Source organism: Zootoca vivipara, chromosome 12 (genome assembly GCF_965207765.1).
Source record: "Zootoca vivipara chromosome 12, rZooViv2.hap1.1, whole genome shotgun sequence".
NCBI classification, from domain to species: Eukaryota; Metazoa; Chordata; class Lepidosauria; order Squamata; family Lacertidae; genus Zootoca; species Zootoca vivipara.
Genome location: NC_142595.1, coordinates 31,235,072 through 31,253,509, shown reverse-complemented (window position 1 = coordinate 31,253,509; position 18,438 = coordinate 31,235,072). Strand labels below are relative to the sequence as shown.

Below are 18,438 nucleotides of genomic sequence, written 5' to 3'. Positions count from 1 at the left end.
TAAATGCCTTAGATCAAGCAGTAGCACAGTGCCGCAAAGTATCTTATTTCAACAACAACAACAAAAACACAGAATACCATTTTAGGTATGATATTTTTACAACTTCTGTTATGTCCTCTGTTCTTTGACAAGCTTACACTTTGTCTTTGCTGCTGCCTCCGTGATAGTTGCAACAAAATACAGGTGAAACTCGGAAAATGAGAATATCGTTGAATAGTGCATTTATTTCAGTACAGTAATGTAACTTTTTATTTTTTATTTTTCTTTTAATTTTTACAAATGCTTTCTTTTGGAAATTCCACAGTAATAAAACAAATAGTTACAATAATACAAAAATAAACCTCGCTATTACATTTCATTAATTACATTCCATTTATAATTGATCCGCCTAACGACAAATAATTATAATTACAACAAATAAAGGCTTGACATATCTTGCTTTGAATGTCAAGCATCTATCTCATATATTGGTTTCACCTTTTAAGTTGCATTACTGAAATAAATGCACTTTTTGACGATATTCTAATTTTCCGGGTTTCACCTGTAATAGGATCCTTATAGGCTTCAGTTATTTTCACAAGTAATCAAGATGCAGAGTGTTTGAGATTTTGAAATTTATTTTGGATCACCTGCATCAGTAATTTGAAAGTAACACCTACAACTGTTCTCATATGGGCTCTGTTCCACTTTCAATCCCACACTCACAACCTGGCGCACATTTGTTTTCAATTATTTATTAGTTAAATTTATATCCTGCCTTTCTGAGGAATGGTCTCAAAAGTGTCTAGCAGAAATAATACACATGCAGTTGCTATACAATAAAATCAATACAACCTGCCAGAGATCCATGGGGAGTTTTATGTGTTGTGTGCAAAAGCACTCTTTGATGGACAATGAGGCTCATCTCTTTGTTAAAGTAAGGCCAAGACTCTGAGTTGGCTCACAGATACATTTCTTGACCTCTTGTCACTTAAATGGCCAGCAGATAGATGTGTCACTGTGAAGTGATGCCACATTGGAAAGCATCGCAGTTGAGCTCACACTGGGTAATATGCAAGTTCCATTGGCTGGCATTTGGATCCAGGATGACTGATTCACATCTGCCATCCCTGCTTGATGGAATAGCCATCAGGTGAGGACTATTTCTGTGTGAGCCACCACTAAAATACAGCAGAAAGCCAGCTTTGAGGAAAGCCACGAGCAGGGGTGTACTTTGGTAATACAGCGCCCTGAGCAAGGGCAAAATCTGGCACACCCCCTAAATATTTATTATTTTCACAATCATTCCTTTTGGTACAATTGCTTTTTTGAATCAATCTTCTTAGTAGGTACCCGTATAAATATAGGTGGTGGTGGTGATCGTCATCATCATTTTGTGCCCCCTTGGCTCTGCATTCTGTGCAGGGGAACTGCTTGTACTGGCCTAAATCTGGCTCTGCCATGAAGTAGAGTCCCTTGACAGGAGCCTCATCCTCAGCCAGTGACTTATCAGATGCCCCAGCTAATACACCGCTTGATGTCTATGTCTCTTATATTTTGCTTCAGGAGCCATGACGGAGCTTCAGGAAGTGCAGATAACTGAGGAGAAGCCGCTTCTGCGAGCCCCAGGAGCACCTGATCCGGGCAAGGTCAGCAAAAGGACAGGATTCCCCCGACTCTCCCCTTCCCTGCCCACCCCTCTTTGTCCTTCTTACCAGTGTACCCAAAGCTGTCCAGTCTTGCCTGTTTCTCTCCTTGTTCTTTTCCATCTGAAGCAGATTGGCAAAGCAGATGCGTACAAAGTCTCCCTTGTGCTGAGCTCAATAGTCAGTCCATCTGGCCCAAGAGTGGAAGGGCCCAGTGCTTCAGGCAGAAGTTTTGTTTGTTTCGTTTTGTTTTTCCCCATCGCACTGTTGCTACATCCTTCTATATGGAGAGGATGGCAAATGAGCTTGGGCTCCTTCATGTGTAAAGTCTGTGGAAAATATGTGCTCTACCCATTGGAGGCTGGTCCATTATCGCAAATGCTCCACCAACCTTACCTGCCTGCCTTCTTCCTTACATCCAGCTCTGGGTGTCTGTTTCTTTCCCCCTCAATCTCAAGTGTTGCCCTTGCAGAATGCAGGAGGGGGACAAAACCAGAATTAGTTGGCTTTGGCTCTGGCTCTGGCTCCACCTACTGGTGGCCTCCCTGCCTTCCACCCTACCAATCCCAATGGACAGCCACCGCCACTGACTACCACCAATCCATGGCCCCTCCAGATACCTAAAAACTGCAGCCTCTGTCAATCCACCAATTCTGCTGGCCACATCCATAGAGGTGACAGAGCTCTACTGAGAGACAAAGCATGTCTCTTTCAAAGCACTGCAGGACAGAGATGCAACAGCTGGACCATCTCCTCCTCTAAGGAGGAAGGGGCAAAATTCAGAAACTCACGCTCTACCACTGCGCTGCAGCCCTTCCCTGGCAGTGACTATTTGAGAGCTTTAACTCTATGAATAGTGGTATAAACCCTTATCCTCCCTTGGTCTATGCAGAGGAGTGGTTTTGCCTTCCATTGATGATGAAGTGAGACATTTATATAAACTGGTTGACCGGAGAACCACATACAGTACCAGGTCCAGGGCATTATCAGGGTTGCCTAAGCTGGCTTGTTCTTGGATATCCAGCAGAGCCTTGAGCTTCCAGACGTAAACGCTGGAATATGAATCAATGCAGTAAATAAAACAGCAAAAAACACTTGCAGAAATGTTACACTTAAAATCCTTTGCTGCTGGGGGAGATTTAGGTCCAGACTTGTCCAGCCTGTTGTTGTGTTTCTGGAGCTGCACTGCAAATCCACAGACATTATGAACTGTACCCAGTGTTAGTCTTACTCAGATTAGACCCGTTAAAATGGCTAACATAGGTACATTAATTTCAGTGGGTCTCCTTTTGAGTAAAAGTTAGGTGAATAGAGCCCCTAGACTACTTATTTTAATTTTCGGAGACAACACAGTTTGACCTGACCGAAGAGATGTTGCGGTATCAGTTTTAATAAGCCACAGAGTGTATTTGGATAGAAATCAAACCATTGATTTATACGATCAATGGGTTGCTTTATATCCAAATGCCTTGGCGCTATCTACTTTGTTGTACTCAATACTTAGGGGGCTGTCAACAAAGGATCTCCCCGCCCCCAAGCTTGTGTTCCATGCGACAGCGGCTCAGCCCTTGCAAGGGACAGTGCAGTCAAGTTAATTCCTTTTTATTCCGCTGCTAATCGTGTGCCATCAACTGATCTCAAAACTGTGAAATCACCTGGGTTAAGTAAGGTGTGGGTGTGTGCAAATGTTCCCAGGAAGTCATAATCATAGAAGTCCTGGGATATGTGGCAGGGAAAACATCTGGCACAGGTGTGCTTTTAGCCCAGGTGTCCTTACCATTGGAGACAGGTTGCCGGGACTGCTCTGGTACAGTCTAAATGGCTAGTTTCCTTGGGGAAGCATGGGTAGGGAGCAGGCCTTTCCCTTTCCCCAAAGACACAGTATGACCTCAGCTAAGCAATGCATCATTTAGCAGGAAGCATGTAAGGAAGCAGGTTGAACCCTTACAGCTCTACAGTGCAGTTAGCTTTCTGGTGAGTCCAGTTTTGCTCAATGTCTGCTCATTGCCCGTGCTGGTAAAAAGGGCCCCTATCAATTAGCAGGGAGTCTCTGCACCCCCTTGATTTCCCCTCCCCTGCCCAATTCCCATAACTCTGATTCTTTTTCCTCACTTACTTCCCACCCTGCATTCTCCGCCTGTCTGTCTGTCTTCCCCCCCCTCCTTTCTCTTTCTCTCCTTCTCTGTGTTCTAGGATGCTGAACTGATAGCAGCCAAACTTCTGCAGGAACAAGGCCAGGTAATCACCACCCCTTCCCCTCTTGTTCACGGGGACAGAACTGTTGCCCCGAACCCTGCAGAACGCCCTGATGCCAGAAATGCCAAACAGAAAGAAGCTATGTTAACCCCTCAGTGATCGTTCCTTCTCTCCTTGTTCCATCCACGCTGGGTATACTGTACATCCAAGCATCGCAGTTGCTGCCTGATGGATTGAGCAGAAATCTTGCAAGGGCAACTTTCCCTCAGCCTGAAGTTTCAGAGTTATACCCAGGGGAGCCAACTTGGGCCCAAAGTTATGGGTGCTGGTGACGTCATCATGTCATATGTGCCCCTGCCTCGGAACCTGATTTGTGGTGCCACCAGAAGTCAGGTACCAAGGTCTCGCAAGGCCTCGGACAGCATCACCGAGGTCTCACAACAGGCATCCCCAAACTTCAGCCCTCCAGATGTTTTGGACTACAATTCCCATCTTCCCCGACCACTGGTCCTGTTAGCTAGGGATCATGGGAGTTGTAGGCCAAAACATCTGGAGGGCCGCACTTTGGGGGTGCCTGTCTCACAAGACCTTGGACATGACTTCTGGTGCTTTCAAGGCACCAGAAGTTGCGTTGGGGGCTCTACAGTGTGGGTGCTGAGCACCCACAACACATTTTTTGTGGGTGCTCAGGCACCCAGAGCCCCCTATAATTGGCGCCCCCGGTTCTACTCCTGTTGAATTCCTGCCAACAACTCCTGTTAATTTGCTACTCTGGGATAAGACACTGAGTCCTTCCTGAGGGAGAAGCAGCAACCCCAGTCTGTGAAGGAAGAGAGGCCTGTGGCCTTCCAGTTGTTGTTGGACCCCGCAACTCCCATCACCTCTGACCACTGGTCATGCTGGTCAGGACTGGTGGGAGTTGGAGTCCTTCTGGAGGGTCCACATCACCACAGGTTATTTAGCAAGTCAGTGTAAGCCAGGTATTGGGAACCTTTGGCCCTCCAGATGTTGCAGAACTACAACTCCCATCAGCCCCGGCAAGTGTAGCCAATGGCCAGGGAAGACAGGAGATGTAGTTTTGCAACATCTGGAGGGTCAAAGGTTCCCCACATCTAACGTAAGCAGATAATCGAGTCATGACTTCTGTGTAACCAACTTAAGACTTCTTGAGCTGAGGGCACTTCTGGGATTGCCACCTTTCTCTGTATGCTGAGAAAAGATGCCTCTGTCACACTGAAACAGAGCACTGCCCTAGAGTGTGTCAGACCACTGGTCTGTCTATAGCAGGCATCCCCAAACTTCGGCCCTCCAGATGTTTTGGACTACAATTCCCATCATCCCTGACCACTGGTCCTGTTAGCTAGGGATCATGGGAGTTGTAGGCCAAAACATCTGGAGGGCCGCAGTTTGGGGATGCCTGGTCTATAGGGTTGCCAGACTCAGTAGAGGACAGGACTTCTGTGCCTTTAATTGCCCTGCTCTCTTTTGAGTCTGGAAACCTTAAAGAGAAACCAGCAGACCCTTTGCTTGGAAATTAAACAAAGGGTCTGCTGGTTGCTCTTTAAGGTTCCCAGACACAAAAGAGAGCAGGGCAATTAAAGGCACAGAAGTCCTGTCCTCTATTGAGTCTGGAAACCCTATCTGTCTAGCTTTCTTATTGCCTATGCTTGCTGACTATGCTCTTATACTCTGCAGGGTCTCAAGCAGGGGTCTTTCCTAGCCTTACGTGGAGGTTCAAAAGATCTCGCAATGAGCCACCTTTAATCTCTCCATTATATAATCATTAAATGCACAACAGCTCTCCCATGGAATCTTGGCTCTGGCCCAGCCTGTTTCTTGTTTCTTGTCTTTGAGATATATTGGAGGCACCTTTGCCAACTCCAGCAGGAGTTCTTACTTACTTACTTACTTACTTACTTACTTACTTACTTACTTACTTACTTACACACACTATTCTTACTTGCCATCTACCAGTCAGTTCCTTGGTCAGTGCCAGGACCATGGAATTAAGGCTTCTACCATCCTTGCTTCCACTCTCTGGCCTTAAATGGCTGTGGGATGTGCAGAACCTCAACATCTGCAGCTTATTCCATCACTTGGGTTGCCAGGTCTTAGAAATATCCCTGCTCCTATGCCTTTAAAGGGCAAGTCCAGCCATGCTCATCCTTTATGTTATGAAAACTTTAGCTGCTGACTTCTGTAAATCTAGCTGCTTTCAAAAATGCAGGAGCAGCCGGGACAAGTTCTGTCACCACCACCATGTTGAGGAAAGCTGCACCTGTTGAAATCCCTGCTCGTCATCTGGCTAAAAAGGTGGCAACTCTTATCTCATGACCTCATTGACCAGTCTTAGGCAAGGCAAAGTCCCATTTGGTAAAATAGGAAAATATAATTATAGGGTTATTACGAGGTTTGGTGACATAGCAGGTGTAAACGGAAGGAGGCAACCCTTTACATAATGGAAATGCCAAATAATAGCTGCTCTTCCTGATTGCAAAAATCTTATTGCACCAGTCCACCCACACACAAGGTAAGTCATTATTGTGCCCATTTTCCAAACGAGGAACTAAAGCTCAGGAAACTTAGGTCTGTTCAAGACCACCCAGTATGACATGGATCTGTCCAGGTTAATCCCTGGACAGGTCAAATTCTTAAACTTTATTCACATTTCATCCCAGAGTTAGAGGCAGACTCCTGGAGGCTTGGCTTTCAAACCTTACCGGCTGTTAGGATTCTAAGCTGCATTTGGTGGGTGACAAGTTTAGCTTTATTTACTGCTCCTTCTAAGAGTGAACGGAGGTGGGGTGTGCCAAGAAAAAATGGAGCCAAAATGAGGTTGCTGAGTAGCAGGAGCGGCAGTATTGGTAGCCCTGGTGTTTTCCCAAGTCCAAAAATATATTTTAAAAGAACGCAACAAAACCCAATTGACCAAAAAATAGAGAGAGAAAGAAACCTAGATGGACAAAAAAAATAAAACCCAACCCAAGCCGTTAGGGGGAGGATGTACTGCAAAATTTTGTTGCAGTTCCACCTTATTTATTCATTTGATCATTCATTCAGTGGTGTAGTAGGTAAATGCTGATGTTCGTGCATGCTTCCTGATAGCCAAGCCCCTCCTAAGCCTTTATAAAAGAAGAAGAAAAACTTTTGACAGCATACCCCCCCCCAACACATTCCCCCACTTTGAACAGTTTGGGTGGGCTCAAAGTCTTGGTTAGTATTTTGTGGCATTCTGGTTGGTCATGATATAGGGATCTGGGATTTTTTTTCAGAAAGAAAAGTGCCAGTTTTAGCCTCTTAGCTATGTTTGCTAAGGCTACCTCCCTCTTCCTCTGTTAGGTTTATTTGGTGGGTTTCTCTTTGAGTTAAGCTGAATTATTTGGCACATAAAGAACTAGCAAGTAACGCCCCCCCCCCGAGATGATGCCAACATCCCTGCCCCTCCCTGTTCCACCACACTGTTGCATTAATCACAATATTTCTATTGAAATGTTTTTTGGGAAGACAAACATGCACACAGGTGCCAAATCATCCAAAGTCAACACAAAAGCAGTAAAACCTACATCCCATAAAACAAATCAGAATGCAGGAGAGTAGATAAGAAAAACGTAAGATTAGATTAGGCTGCAATAAACAACAGTAGCTGGTGTGCCGACATGGATGAAGCAAAAACTTCTCAAGGGGTTTATGGCTAGTTGAGTGACAAGATGCAAAAAGGGAAGAGGCCTCTGTGTATTGTCAGCTGGTACCATTTTGCACACTCCCTCACTGGCATTATTCCCCAGCCCTACACAGCTGTTAAAGACACGGGAGCAATGTACCATGACCGAAAACCCACCAAGCCAAACATAGCCCAACACTTTTCTGCAGCAGCAGCAGCCGCAACCCACAAGGGATTTCCTCTTTTGACTTCCTGCCTGGGTTTGCAAAACTACAGAAGCTGCCAAGTATGTTGTGTTTAGGCACAGTCCATTCTCTACATGTTGTATCCTCAAGTATAAGCCAGACCTCCATTCTGCCATGTTCCCTTGGCATAGGACAGGAATGGGAAGCCTCAGGTCCAGGAACCGCCTCCAGGCCTTTCTGTCTGACTTTGGGGACTCTTGTTCCTCACAGGCCATGTTTCACTGGCTCCTTTACTTGAGTGTTTTTCCCTGGCTAGAACATGTCCCCAAACTCTTATAATCCTTCTTTCCCATGCCTGGGTGGAGGATAGAGAGGGGTATGTGAGCAGCGGCGGAGCTTCATGTTCCGTCACCGGGGGCGGAGAGCAGGCGCGTTGCCCCCAGTGACGTGGCGCGCATTGTGGGGCACGGGGCGCGTTTTGGGGGCCATGACGTGGTGCACGTTTTGGGGCGGGGCGGGCAGCGGTGATGGCACCCCTGGGATCACGTCACTCGGGGCGCACCGCCCCCATCTTCCTACGCCCCGTGTGTGAGTAAGTTAACATTTGTCATCCTGCCCACTTTTTTCCTGCACTGCCACTACCACCTGATGTTGCCTAGAAGGGAGTGTGACCCTCAGGCTAAAAGAAGTTCCTCACCCCTGGCTTAGTAGAAACCCTGCTGCAGGACTGTATTAAGAGTCCTACCAGGGAGCTGTATATAACCCCATTAGACATGCCTGTTAGTTGCCTCCCACAGTTTGTACACCAACAGAGGCTTCATTCAGGTAATCTCCTGTTGTGTTTAATAGTTGTGTGAGGGGGGGGAAGCAAGGACAGCTCCTTCCCCGCCCCCCATTGCCATGCCTGCCATTCTCCATGAGTTGGAGGGATAGCTTCTCTTCGGGATGTAGAACCTGATGTCACGGGGCTGTATGCCAGGAACAGCGCATGAGCAGAGAAGACTTCCTGCCTCAAAAGTTCGCCCTCCAACTAACTCTTTGCTTCTGTCTCACTTGACCCCCATGGGAATGGTTGAGGGAACTAGCACTCTTCTTCCTCTGTGCATGTGGGCTCGGGACAAGGAGAGCGCCTGAATAGGGCTTGTGTAGGACCTGAATACAGTACACGGGGTTCAGCTAACAACCTTCCTGGCAAAGCCACAGTGCATGGCTGGTGGCCTCTGTTTGGCTCGGTGGGTGCTGTCCCGGACTATCATCTGTAACCATTAGTCGCCGCTTCCCTCTTTGGGCTTGTGGCAGCCTTGCCAGCAAGTCTTAAATCTAGGCTCCTGGTTGCTTGCCTCTCTTCTGAACTGTTTCTTTCATCTCCACCTTTTACCCTTTTCACGCCTGTGTTATTGCCTTTGAGGGAAGGAGTATCTGCGGGTGCCAAATCACTCAACCTTTCTCTGAGTGTCCAATTGCTTTTGAATACATTGAGTTCCCTTGTGTGCTATAAGAGAAAGCCTTAGCTGGAAGGGCTTGTAGAATAAACAAGGAACTTTGAGAGAGAGAGAAAGAGAGAGAAGAAATGTGATTGTTTTGAATATTGGCCCAGGTTTCTCCCAGTGTATCATGGGAATGATAAGGTGGAGACGATCAGTTCTCTGACACTGAATTCTGCACTTGTTCTGGAATGTTGTGGGCAGTGTTTTGTTTTTAACGCAGCGAGTGCCAGCATAGTCTTCACTTATGAGTCATACCGCCTGACCTTGCACACGCTTCAGATGTATTTCAAGATTACAACATAGCTTGGAGATGATTTGTACATTAAGAAAAAGCACAGAGGAAAGCAGATTATAATTTATGTCATTTCATAAAATTCCAAATTGGGATGAGAAGAAAATGAACCCTGTATAACTCAAAGCCACAAATAATCTATCTTACTTGGCATATTCCTGGACTGGGCTTTACCATATAAACAGCATGTTCTGGGGTTTGATTCCTAACTCACATTTAAACCATGGTTTGGCTACTATTCTCAATTTTATCTTGAGAGCCTTGGAAGGGATGCTGATTTTAATCTACAGGTCAAAAAAAGAGAGAGTTGCCTCTTGAAGTAGTTGTAGGGACAGAGTAAGCAACTAGTGATCTTGATGGTCTTGGCGGGTACTTGGGCAGTGCAAAAAAAGTGAGCATCCCATGAATCTTCTTTAAAACACAACACCAAGGTTCTAGTCCTCAAGGCTGAGAAGATAGGCATGAGAATAGAAGGGTCAGAAAATCAGAAGTTGGGGGTGGTGGAATAGAAGAGAAGAATATTAACATTTTTTAAATCACACTGGTAGCTGGGTCTTTAACAGTATCATGATGTGCAGATAATAAAAGGGAGATAATATTTTATCTCTGTACTGTGATAAGGTGATTATATATTGCTGTGCTGTGTTGCTGTGTTGTGTTGTGTTGTGTTGCTGTGTTGGCAATGCTAGGGACTCAAGTTTTGAGCAGAGGTTCTAGCAGCCAGGATGGGCCATGGCACATGCATAGTAATTTTCACCACACCATAACTAGCATAAGTAGAATAAACTCTGCAAAATAAGCGAAAATATCCAGTTTTGTGTGCACGCATGTAATTTTCATTTCCCGCTCCTTGTTTTTAACCACACACCACACACAGCCTCAGATGTATGGGAAAGCAACAAGTGACTTGGCCCTGAGTGGTGTTTTGTCTTGGCCTATTTCTCTGCTGTCTCTGAACCCAGTCTCAGCCCTGTCCCTTGAGGTACCCTAATTTAAAAAGTGCAAACAAACTAGGTTTGAACCTATGTCTTTACTCATGCACTGAATGTTTTCTGTGCAGACACAGCTGCTATGATCAGGATACACTGGAAGCCTGGAAGTGTTGGGGGGGGGGACTAGGATCACAGCAACCAGCTCCCTCCCTACCCTCATGTTGATTGTGCCTTACACATAGAATCTATGCGTGCAAAATCTTTATGAACATGCGATGTGCAACACCTGCATTTAGCTGGATCCCAGATTTCACAGAGGAAGCCCACACATATACAATCAGTTTGCGAGTTACAAGGAACCATCTAAGCACAGAAGTCAGAGATGGGGCCACTACCACTTATGACCTGACCTCTCCCTCCATGCACTCAGCATAAGTCTGGTTCTGGTTTTCTGCACTGGGTTTTGGTCTAGCCCTGTGGTGTCACATTTGCTCACCCTTCTTTCTTTCTATCTCTCTTTTCCCCCTTCCACAGAAGCACACAGTGGAGACACCTTATGGGATTGTGACAATCACCATCCATGGGACACCCAAGCCCAAACGTCCAGCCATCCTCACCTACCATGATGTGGGACAAAACCGTAAGACTGGAGCACCCACTTGGTTGGGGCAGGAGGGAGGGCAGGTTGGGGTTTTTCCAAACGGTACAACTTGGAAAGAGAGAACTAGGCAATTTGCCCTTACAGTCCGGTTCGTAGAACGTTTGCTTCAAGGATCTTGCCATTCTGGAAGAATCCCAAGAACTTTTTGGTTTGGTGGGGTCAGGAAGTCCCAAAACATATTCACACCTATGCAACACACACACACAGGGTCTCCTATTGTGTGGAGGTTCCTTGGTATTGTACCATTAGTGTGGGCAAACTTCAGGCTACAACCCCAAGATCCACCAATCACGTGCAAAATACGAGGGCAAACTTCAGGCTACAACCCCAAGATCCACCAATCACGTGCAAAATACGAGGGCCTATTTGGAGAATACTATAAACAGATGCCAAGGCCTATTTGTACCTGCTGCCCCCTGTGAAAAAACATTGGGAAGACCTGTGTGTACATGCACAAACCTACATCAAAGTTAGTGTGGATCAGATTAATGTAGGGAGGGAGAACCATTTGTGGACACTATACTTGAACAATGGGGAATCAAAAGCCTTTGCTCGCTGATTGCAAATCATCCTGCGATCTACTGGTGGATCCTAATTTGCCTTGATCTGCCTGCTCCCTGGGGATGGACTCTACCCCACCCATCACAATCAATCCTACAATAGCTGCTTGAGGACAAAGAACCAACACTTCCTTACAATGTAGAGGAGGGAGGGGGACCCTCAGGCCCAATGGGGGAGGGGCAAATACAGCCCCTCAGGACTCCCCCCCCCCCCGGACCACACCTCTCTTCGGCCACTCCCCTCACCACTGTCCTTGAGAGTTATTGGCTGGCTGGAATATGTCCCTGAACTCTGATCATGCCTTTGGGTTGCTTGAGGGCGGGGGTGTGGGGAGAAACATCTGTGAGCATGTTTCCACTCTCCTGTTCTAGAATACCAGATCTTTGTGGCCTTTGAGGATGCTCGAGTTTACGTTGTGGGCTTGCATGGTGGTCGACTCCCAAGCAAGTCGGTCGCACTGCCTCAGAGTCTGTCTGCAGGCATCTGACTGCTGCTGTCTTTGAAGTTTCCCACCCATCTCCTGCCTGCCTGCCTGCCTTCTGCCTTCTGCAACAGGCATTGAAAGCTGGAGGAGATAGAAAACACTCATCCAGGGGAGAAGGAGCTGCTGGATTTTGTTCTTTCTTTGTTTATCTCAATGTTATCTTTAGCAGCTAATTTCCCCTACTACTCTCCCTTCCAACTCCTAGAGAAAAATAGCCACCAAGTAGGGGAGATAAAACAAGGGGCAGAGAAATGCAGCCAGCAGCGCCTCCTCCAGCACGTGTGACATTTTTATTCCCTCTTAACCATTTCTGCTGGTCTGCGAGGGAGTCTCCCAAATTCCCCATGGAATGGTGGAGCCTGCTCTCTCAGGGTGAGTGTAATGTCTAGCCAAGTCCTTAGTTCCCGTCCTAGAAAACAGGAGTGATATGTGAATGGGAACGAAACATGGGGTGTCTTGCATTCTTTCCACAGCCAAGGGCCCATTTAAACTATCACTGCTAAGAAGAAGAAGAAAACTTGAGAAAAGCTTTCAGTCATGCAGCTTTGCATTTTGGTGCACTCTGGTCTACTTTCTCGTACCCCCAAAAGGCCTGCTTTTTATTCCCTAACTCTTTTTTTTTAAAGTGGATTCATACCTTGACGTTAGAAATGCCAGATTCCATTCTAAAACTTTAATGTGACATTTTAAACATTGTCCTATTTATCTTTAATGTTTCCCGAGTGATCTGTGCTCTGCTCCAGAATTTCCCACCATCCTTTGAGGCCACTCATCACCTGGTTTGGAAAGCATCTAGACCAGCCTTTCCCATCATGTTCCCTAGACCAGCCTTTCCCATCCCAGCTGTGCTTCCATGGCTGTGCTGGCTGGGGCTGATGGCAGTTGTAGTCCACAACATCTGGAGGGCACCAGGTTGGAGAAATCTGGCCTAGAAGGCTCTCCATCTCTGCAAAAGCTTTCACCTTTGTTAAGGAGAACATAAGAGCTCTCTCCTATTCAAGGTTGCTTGCTTGCCCTTTTGCCAGGCCCGCTGAAGACATTCTGATCCCTTAGACTGCAGCCCTTAGGATACTTACCTAGGAAAAAAGCCTCACTGAACCAAGTGGGATTTACTTCTGAGTACAGTGGTACCTTGATTGTCAAACTTAATCCATTCCGGGAGTCCGTTCGACTCCCAAAACAGTTCAGAAACCAAGGCGCGGCTTTTGATTGGCTGCAGGAGCTTCCTGCACTGAATCGGAAGCCACGTCGGACATTCGGCTTCCAAAAGGCGTTTGCAAACCGGAACACTCACTTCTGGGTTTGTGACATCCGTGAGCCAAAACGTCCGAGCACGAAGGCGTTCTACAACCAAGGTACGACTGTAAACTTGCATAGGCTTGCATGGTAAGGCGAGGTATCCAAATAGCACCTCCCCGTGTAAAAAAACAACAGTCAGTTTGCTGCCCTGTTTACTGACTCCTGGAGCAAGACGGCAGCTTCTGTCTAGATTTGGCACCTCGCCAGTCTTGACGGCACTACCGCTTGGCCTTCTGCAGCCTGACACCCACTTCTTCTGTCTCCCCACCCCCACCCCAGATCTTTCGTGCTTCGACACCCTCTTCCACTTTGAGGACATGCAAGAGATCATAAAGAACTTCGTGGTGATACATGTGGACGCGCCTGGCATGGAGGAGGGGGCCCCGGCCTTCCCTCTGGGGTGAGCCTTGCAGCCTCCATTCCTGCCCCACCCGCATCGTTGGGTGTGATGGGGACAAGAGCCTAGCAGTCTAACACAGCCCCTGCTCTCTGCTCTCTTCCTAGGTACCAGTATCCCTCGCTGGACCAGCTGGCTGACATGATCCCGTGCATCTTGCAATATGTGAAGTGAGTCGGGGCGAGGTCACACGGGTGGGTGGCTTGCGACAACAACCCGTGACGGGGTCACCTGTCAGCCTTCTCAAACAAGGGTTCTTTGCCCTGGAGTGAAAAATCAGAAAAGGCACAGCCTTGTATTCACATCAAATTAACAAAACATAGCACAGAAACAGCTTGGGGGCAGGGTTAAAACCCGGAAGATTCTACCACCTCCTAGCCTGTTGGTTCAGTTGCTACCTCATTCCCTGAAAGGGGTTCAGTGCCTTTCACAGGTGTTAGGCAGGCAGGAATTTAGCTCTCACACATTCTTTATTACGGTCCAAAGAACTGCAAAAACAGTTTCAAAAGCAAAGTACAGCAGAAATACAGAAAAGGCACTACTAGGCAGTCACTGTGTTTTATCCAAGACATGTTGATTTCTAATTCTTACTACCCCCGAAAGAAATTTTGCCACAGCCAGGGTTATATCATTTTTCTTATCTTGAGTTAAAAGATATCGGAGTTTCCAGGTAAATTTACCAATAAGGGCTTAATTCGTTGGTTTCTGGCTTGCTTATATACCCCGCAGTATAGTAAATTATGTTTCATGCAACCAACAGCCTGAGAACATAGATTTAGCAACCACAGGTTTATTTTCCCATCCGGCTTATTAACTACAGTGGTACCTCGACTTATGAATAACTTGACTAACGAATGTTTCGAGTTACGAACGGAGCTCCGTCCGTTCGGAATGGATTAAATTTGTAAGTCGAGGGACCACTGTACAGTGTGGTATAGTGGTTAAGAGCGGTAGACTCGTAATCTGGGGAACTGGGTTCGTGTCTCTGCTCCTCCACATGCAGCTGCTGGGTGACCTTGGGCTAGTCACACTTCTTTGAAGTCTCTCAGCCCCACTCTCCTCACAGAGTGTTTGTTGTGGGGGAGGAAGGGAAAGGAGAATGTTAGCCGCTTTGAGACTCCCTTCGGGTAGTGATAAAGCGGGATATCAAATCCAAACTTCTTCTCTTCTTCTTCTTTTCTTTTCTTTTCTTTTCTTTTCTCTCGCCCTTCCAGTCACCACCAGCCAGGGGTTATTTTAACAATTTAAACTCCAAACTTGCTCCATACCCCCTTTTCCCCTCCATTCCCCAGACCCCATAGCACTCCAAAACCTGGGGACACGGTCCAGGAGCCCTGGCTGGCTCCAAGTATTCCTCATTTTAATCCTTAAAACCCAGACTGTTCCTAGACACTTCACTAGTTCCTAGTTCCATGAAACCCTGAGGAGCTAAGGATAAGCCCCTCCTCTCTGTTCTCCTTTGTACTCTCAATCCAGGGGGGAAGAAAACACATCACCTGCCCCCCAGCTGTTTCCTGCCTATTCCTAACACCCTGGAGGTAAAGATGGGAAACTGTGCCCCTTCTTCTAAGCCTACCAAAGCAGGATTCCTTCTTGGGTATTTCCCGTTATTATCATTCTTCCAGAGCGATAGCCAGCCACATGTGTCTGTTACAGGAAATGCAAGCGTCTTTTGGCATCTTGAACACTAACAGAGTGATTATGGCCTAGGCTTCCCACCTTTTCATCATGATGTGTTATATTCGGTTTGGCAGACAGATACATATATAGAGACAGATAAATATAGATAGATAGCTGAACACGCACTTAACACGTGGGAGAAAGAGAGGGGGAAGGGAATTGGAGCCTGGGGGCCCATGAAAACATGAGGCACACAGTCTGTGCCATTTCGAAGTGTTCACTTTAGAGAAACTTCCAAAGGCACAAGATAAGCAAAAGGTTGGGGCCCACTTCTGCTCCCAAGCGCCAGAAATGTGCCAGGCAGCTCCTGCTCCTTTGCGGATTTTGAAACTGGTCTCTTTCTCCCTCCTCTAGCTTCACCAGCATCATCGGAATTGGAGTCGGAGCCGGCGCCTACATCCTGGCACGCTACAGCGTAAGTGGGTGGGGGGACCCATGAGTGGTGGTCGGATTAAGTAAATGTTCTCTATAACAACCACAGAGCAGCGTTCTTGTTGTTTCCTGAGCTGAAGTACAGAGGAAGGATGGGCCCAACATTGGATTCCAGCGAGTGTGATGTGCTGCAGTAATTAAGAAAATTAGCTGAGAGACAGGAAATTCCTGTTTCAAATCCCAGGGGAGGCATGAACTTGTGTGGTGAAATTACATAAGTGGCTCTCTCTTAGAGGGCAAGACTTTGCCACAGAATGAATGGGGAAACTTTGTTCTGATGTTATGAATTGATTTGTTTCAGAGAGGCCAGATCTGCATGTGTGCTACCAGCTCCCTTTAAAAAAATATATTTTTATCTTCACACCAACCTGTGAGGTAGATTAGACTGAAAGGGAGTACTTGTCCCAAAGTCACCCAGTAAACTTCATGGCTGAGCAGGGATTTGAACCTCAGGCTTAGCCTGATGCTCCAAACATACCACCCTATCTCTCTGGTTTCAGTAAGGATTGCTGCAATACACACAGCAACTCAAATATGTGTCAAAAGCTATTTATGAGAGCTACTGTGACAAAGAGGAAGAGAGGACAAGCAATGCTCTGGTTCAGATCTCACTTCAGCCAGAACCAAAAGGGGGGGGTGAGTTTAGCATAAGCAGAGCCAGTTGGATCAGGCCAAGGGTTCTGCAAATGCCATATCTTATTTCCTTCCCTGGCCAGCCAGCTGCCTCTGAGGCACTGAGAAGCCTCTGTTTTAGGTCCATGAGATTATACATAAGCGGTATGGTGAGCGCCATGCGAACATTTTATCCACTAGTCACGAGTGTTATTATGATCTTTCCACAGCTCTCTCATGCAGACACCGTGGAGGGTTTGGTTCTGGTCAACATTGACCCCAATGCCAAGGGCTGGATGGACTGGGCTGCTCACAAGGTGAGACTGGGAAAGTGAAGGGGCTTACCACTGTGTAATGGGCCTAGTAATCAATTGCAGATGAAGTGAAGGGGTCTGATGCAGCTTTTGCTCACTTGGTGTCCTCCAGATAATTAGGATTGGAGCTCCCATCATTCCTGACCATTGCCATGCTGGCTGGGATGATGGGAATTGTAGTCTAGACATTCGGACAGCTCACAGTTGTGGCAGGCTGGTCCAATGGGCGCTTGAATCGTTGTTCTTATTTCTACAACAGCTAACACAACCTATTCTTTGACTGTTTGTAATGACAAATAAACAAAGAAAGCCCATAAACATTGGTGTTGGTGCCAGTTACCCATCACTATCTAGAAATTCATTTCAGTCTATCAGCCTCTCAGCTGCAGGCACTTCTAGACTGTTGCACTTTTGCGGATGGGATTCAACCACATACCAGCAAATTGAGGTCATGAAATTAAAGTGGCACTCCTGCACAACAAGCCCATTTCCAGAGGGGAGGGGAGGAGAGAGATGTTGTGCTAAAGAAAGTTCATGAGAGGCTTAATTGATTGTTATTGTTATAATTTGGCTATTATTGGGGTATATTGGGGAACTAATTTGAAAAAAAAGAAAGTGATGAGAAGATGCAACTGGAAAGTGGAGTATAACAGTTACTATATGGGATGTATAATCTCCCCACAAACAAATGAATGCTCAACAGTTGCTTGACATTTAATCACGTCCCCACAAACTTTGTTCAACAAACCAAGATGCATGCTCCGTAAACATGTTGTCTGAAAGCAACCTCCATTTCTACTCTTCTTCCTCTGTCCGCTGCCCTGTTTTATGTGCTTGCACAGGGGTCGGCAAGGTTTACCTCGCCTGGGTCGGTTCACTCCAGCAGAGATCCCTTTGTGGGCTGGATGCGCGCCCACAATTTCCAGCGTCTGCACAGATGCGATTTCCGGCACTACGGAAGCGAGTTCCTGCACCGTGCTGCGTGGGGGGACTCACTGAGCGGGCAGCTCAGTTCGGGGGTGGCTCGGGGGCCGGTTAAATGACCCCCGTGGGCCGCTTGTGGCCCATGGGCCTTAGGTTGCCTACCCTGTCTCCCTCCCTCTCTCCCCCTTTTTTTCCCTCTAGTTTCTCTTCAACTCTTTCTTCGCCCTCTTTCACCAAGCGCTTTACTTCCCGCCCCGCACCCCCAAATTTTCCTCAATATTCTATGAATATAAGCAAACATAAATTGGCACATTTCCTAGAATTTAAAAGGGTTTATATGGCTCCACATTTGGCCCAAGTTTATCGAAGACCCAGATGTGCAACCTACTCCTCCCGCAAACTACCTAAAGGGCAGGATGCTTAGACAATTCTGGCCAGGTAGCACCACCTGGCTAACCTTGCTGGTGAGTCTCCTCTTTCCCAATTTTTGACTCTGTGAACTTGGGAGATAGGAAAGGTAAAGGCTGATTTCTAAAGGGAAAAAAATGCATAAAAGCTATCCCTCTCACATGATCTCAATGGGATACAGTAATTCAGCAGTGGAAGAAAATGCATTCTGCATATTCTCAGAAGCACTTAATTCACTCAGAAGCTTTGCGTGTTCCAGGATGAAACTGAAAAGAGATTTTAGTTTTG

General features: G+C 46.7%; 1 protein-coding gene across 5 annotated transcripts in view; it reads left to right on the top strand.

The window, feature by feature from the left end:
* NDRG2 (NDRG family member 2) overlaps nucleotides 1-18,438 on the top strand; it is a 44,422-nt gene that overhangs the window by 8,032 nt on the left and 17,952 nt on the right. For 3 of the 5 annotated variants that reach the window (XM_035134311.3, XM_035134312.3, XM_088655661.1), the window contains exons 2-8: nucleotides 1,546-1,628; nucleotides 3,819-3,863; nucleotides 10,913-11,018; nucleotides 13,663-13,783; nucleotides 13,888-13,950; nucleotides 15,815-15,875; nucleotides 16,735-16,821. In XM_035134311.3, the coding sequence (XP_034990202.1) occupies nucleotides 1,551-1,628; nucleotides 3,819-3,863; nucleotides 10,913-11,018; nucleotides 13,663-13,783; nucleotides 13,888-13,950; nucleotides 15,815-15,875; nucleotides 16,735-16,821 (561 nt within the window). In that variant the 5' untranslated portion in view covers nucleotides 1,546-1,550. The remainder of the gene's footprint in view (nucleotides 1-1,545; nucleotides 1,629-3,818; nucleotides 3,864-10,912; nucleotides 11,019-13,662; nucleotides 13,784-13,887; nucleotides 13,951-15,814; nucleotides 15,876-16,734; nucleotides 16,822-18,438) is intronic. The other 2 variants (XM_035134313.3, XM_035134314.3) reach the window with 1 other exon arrangement.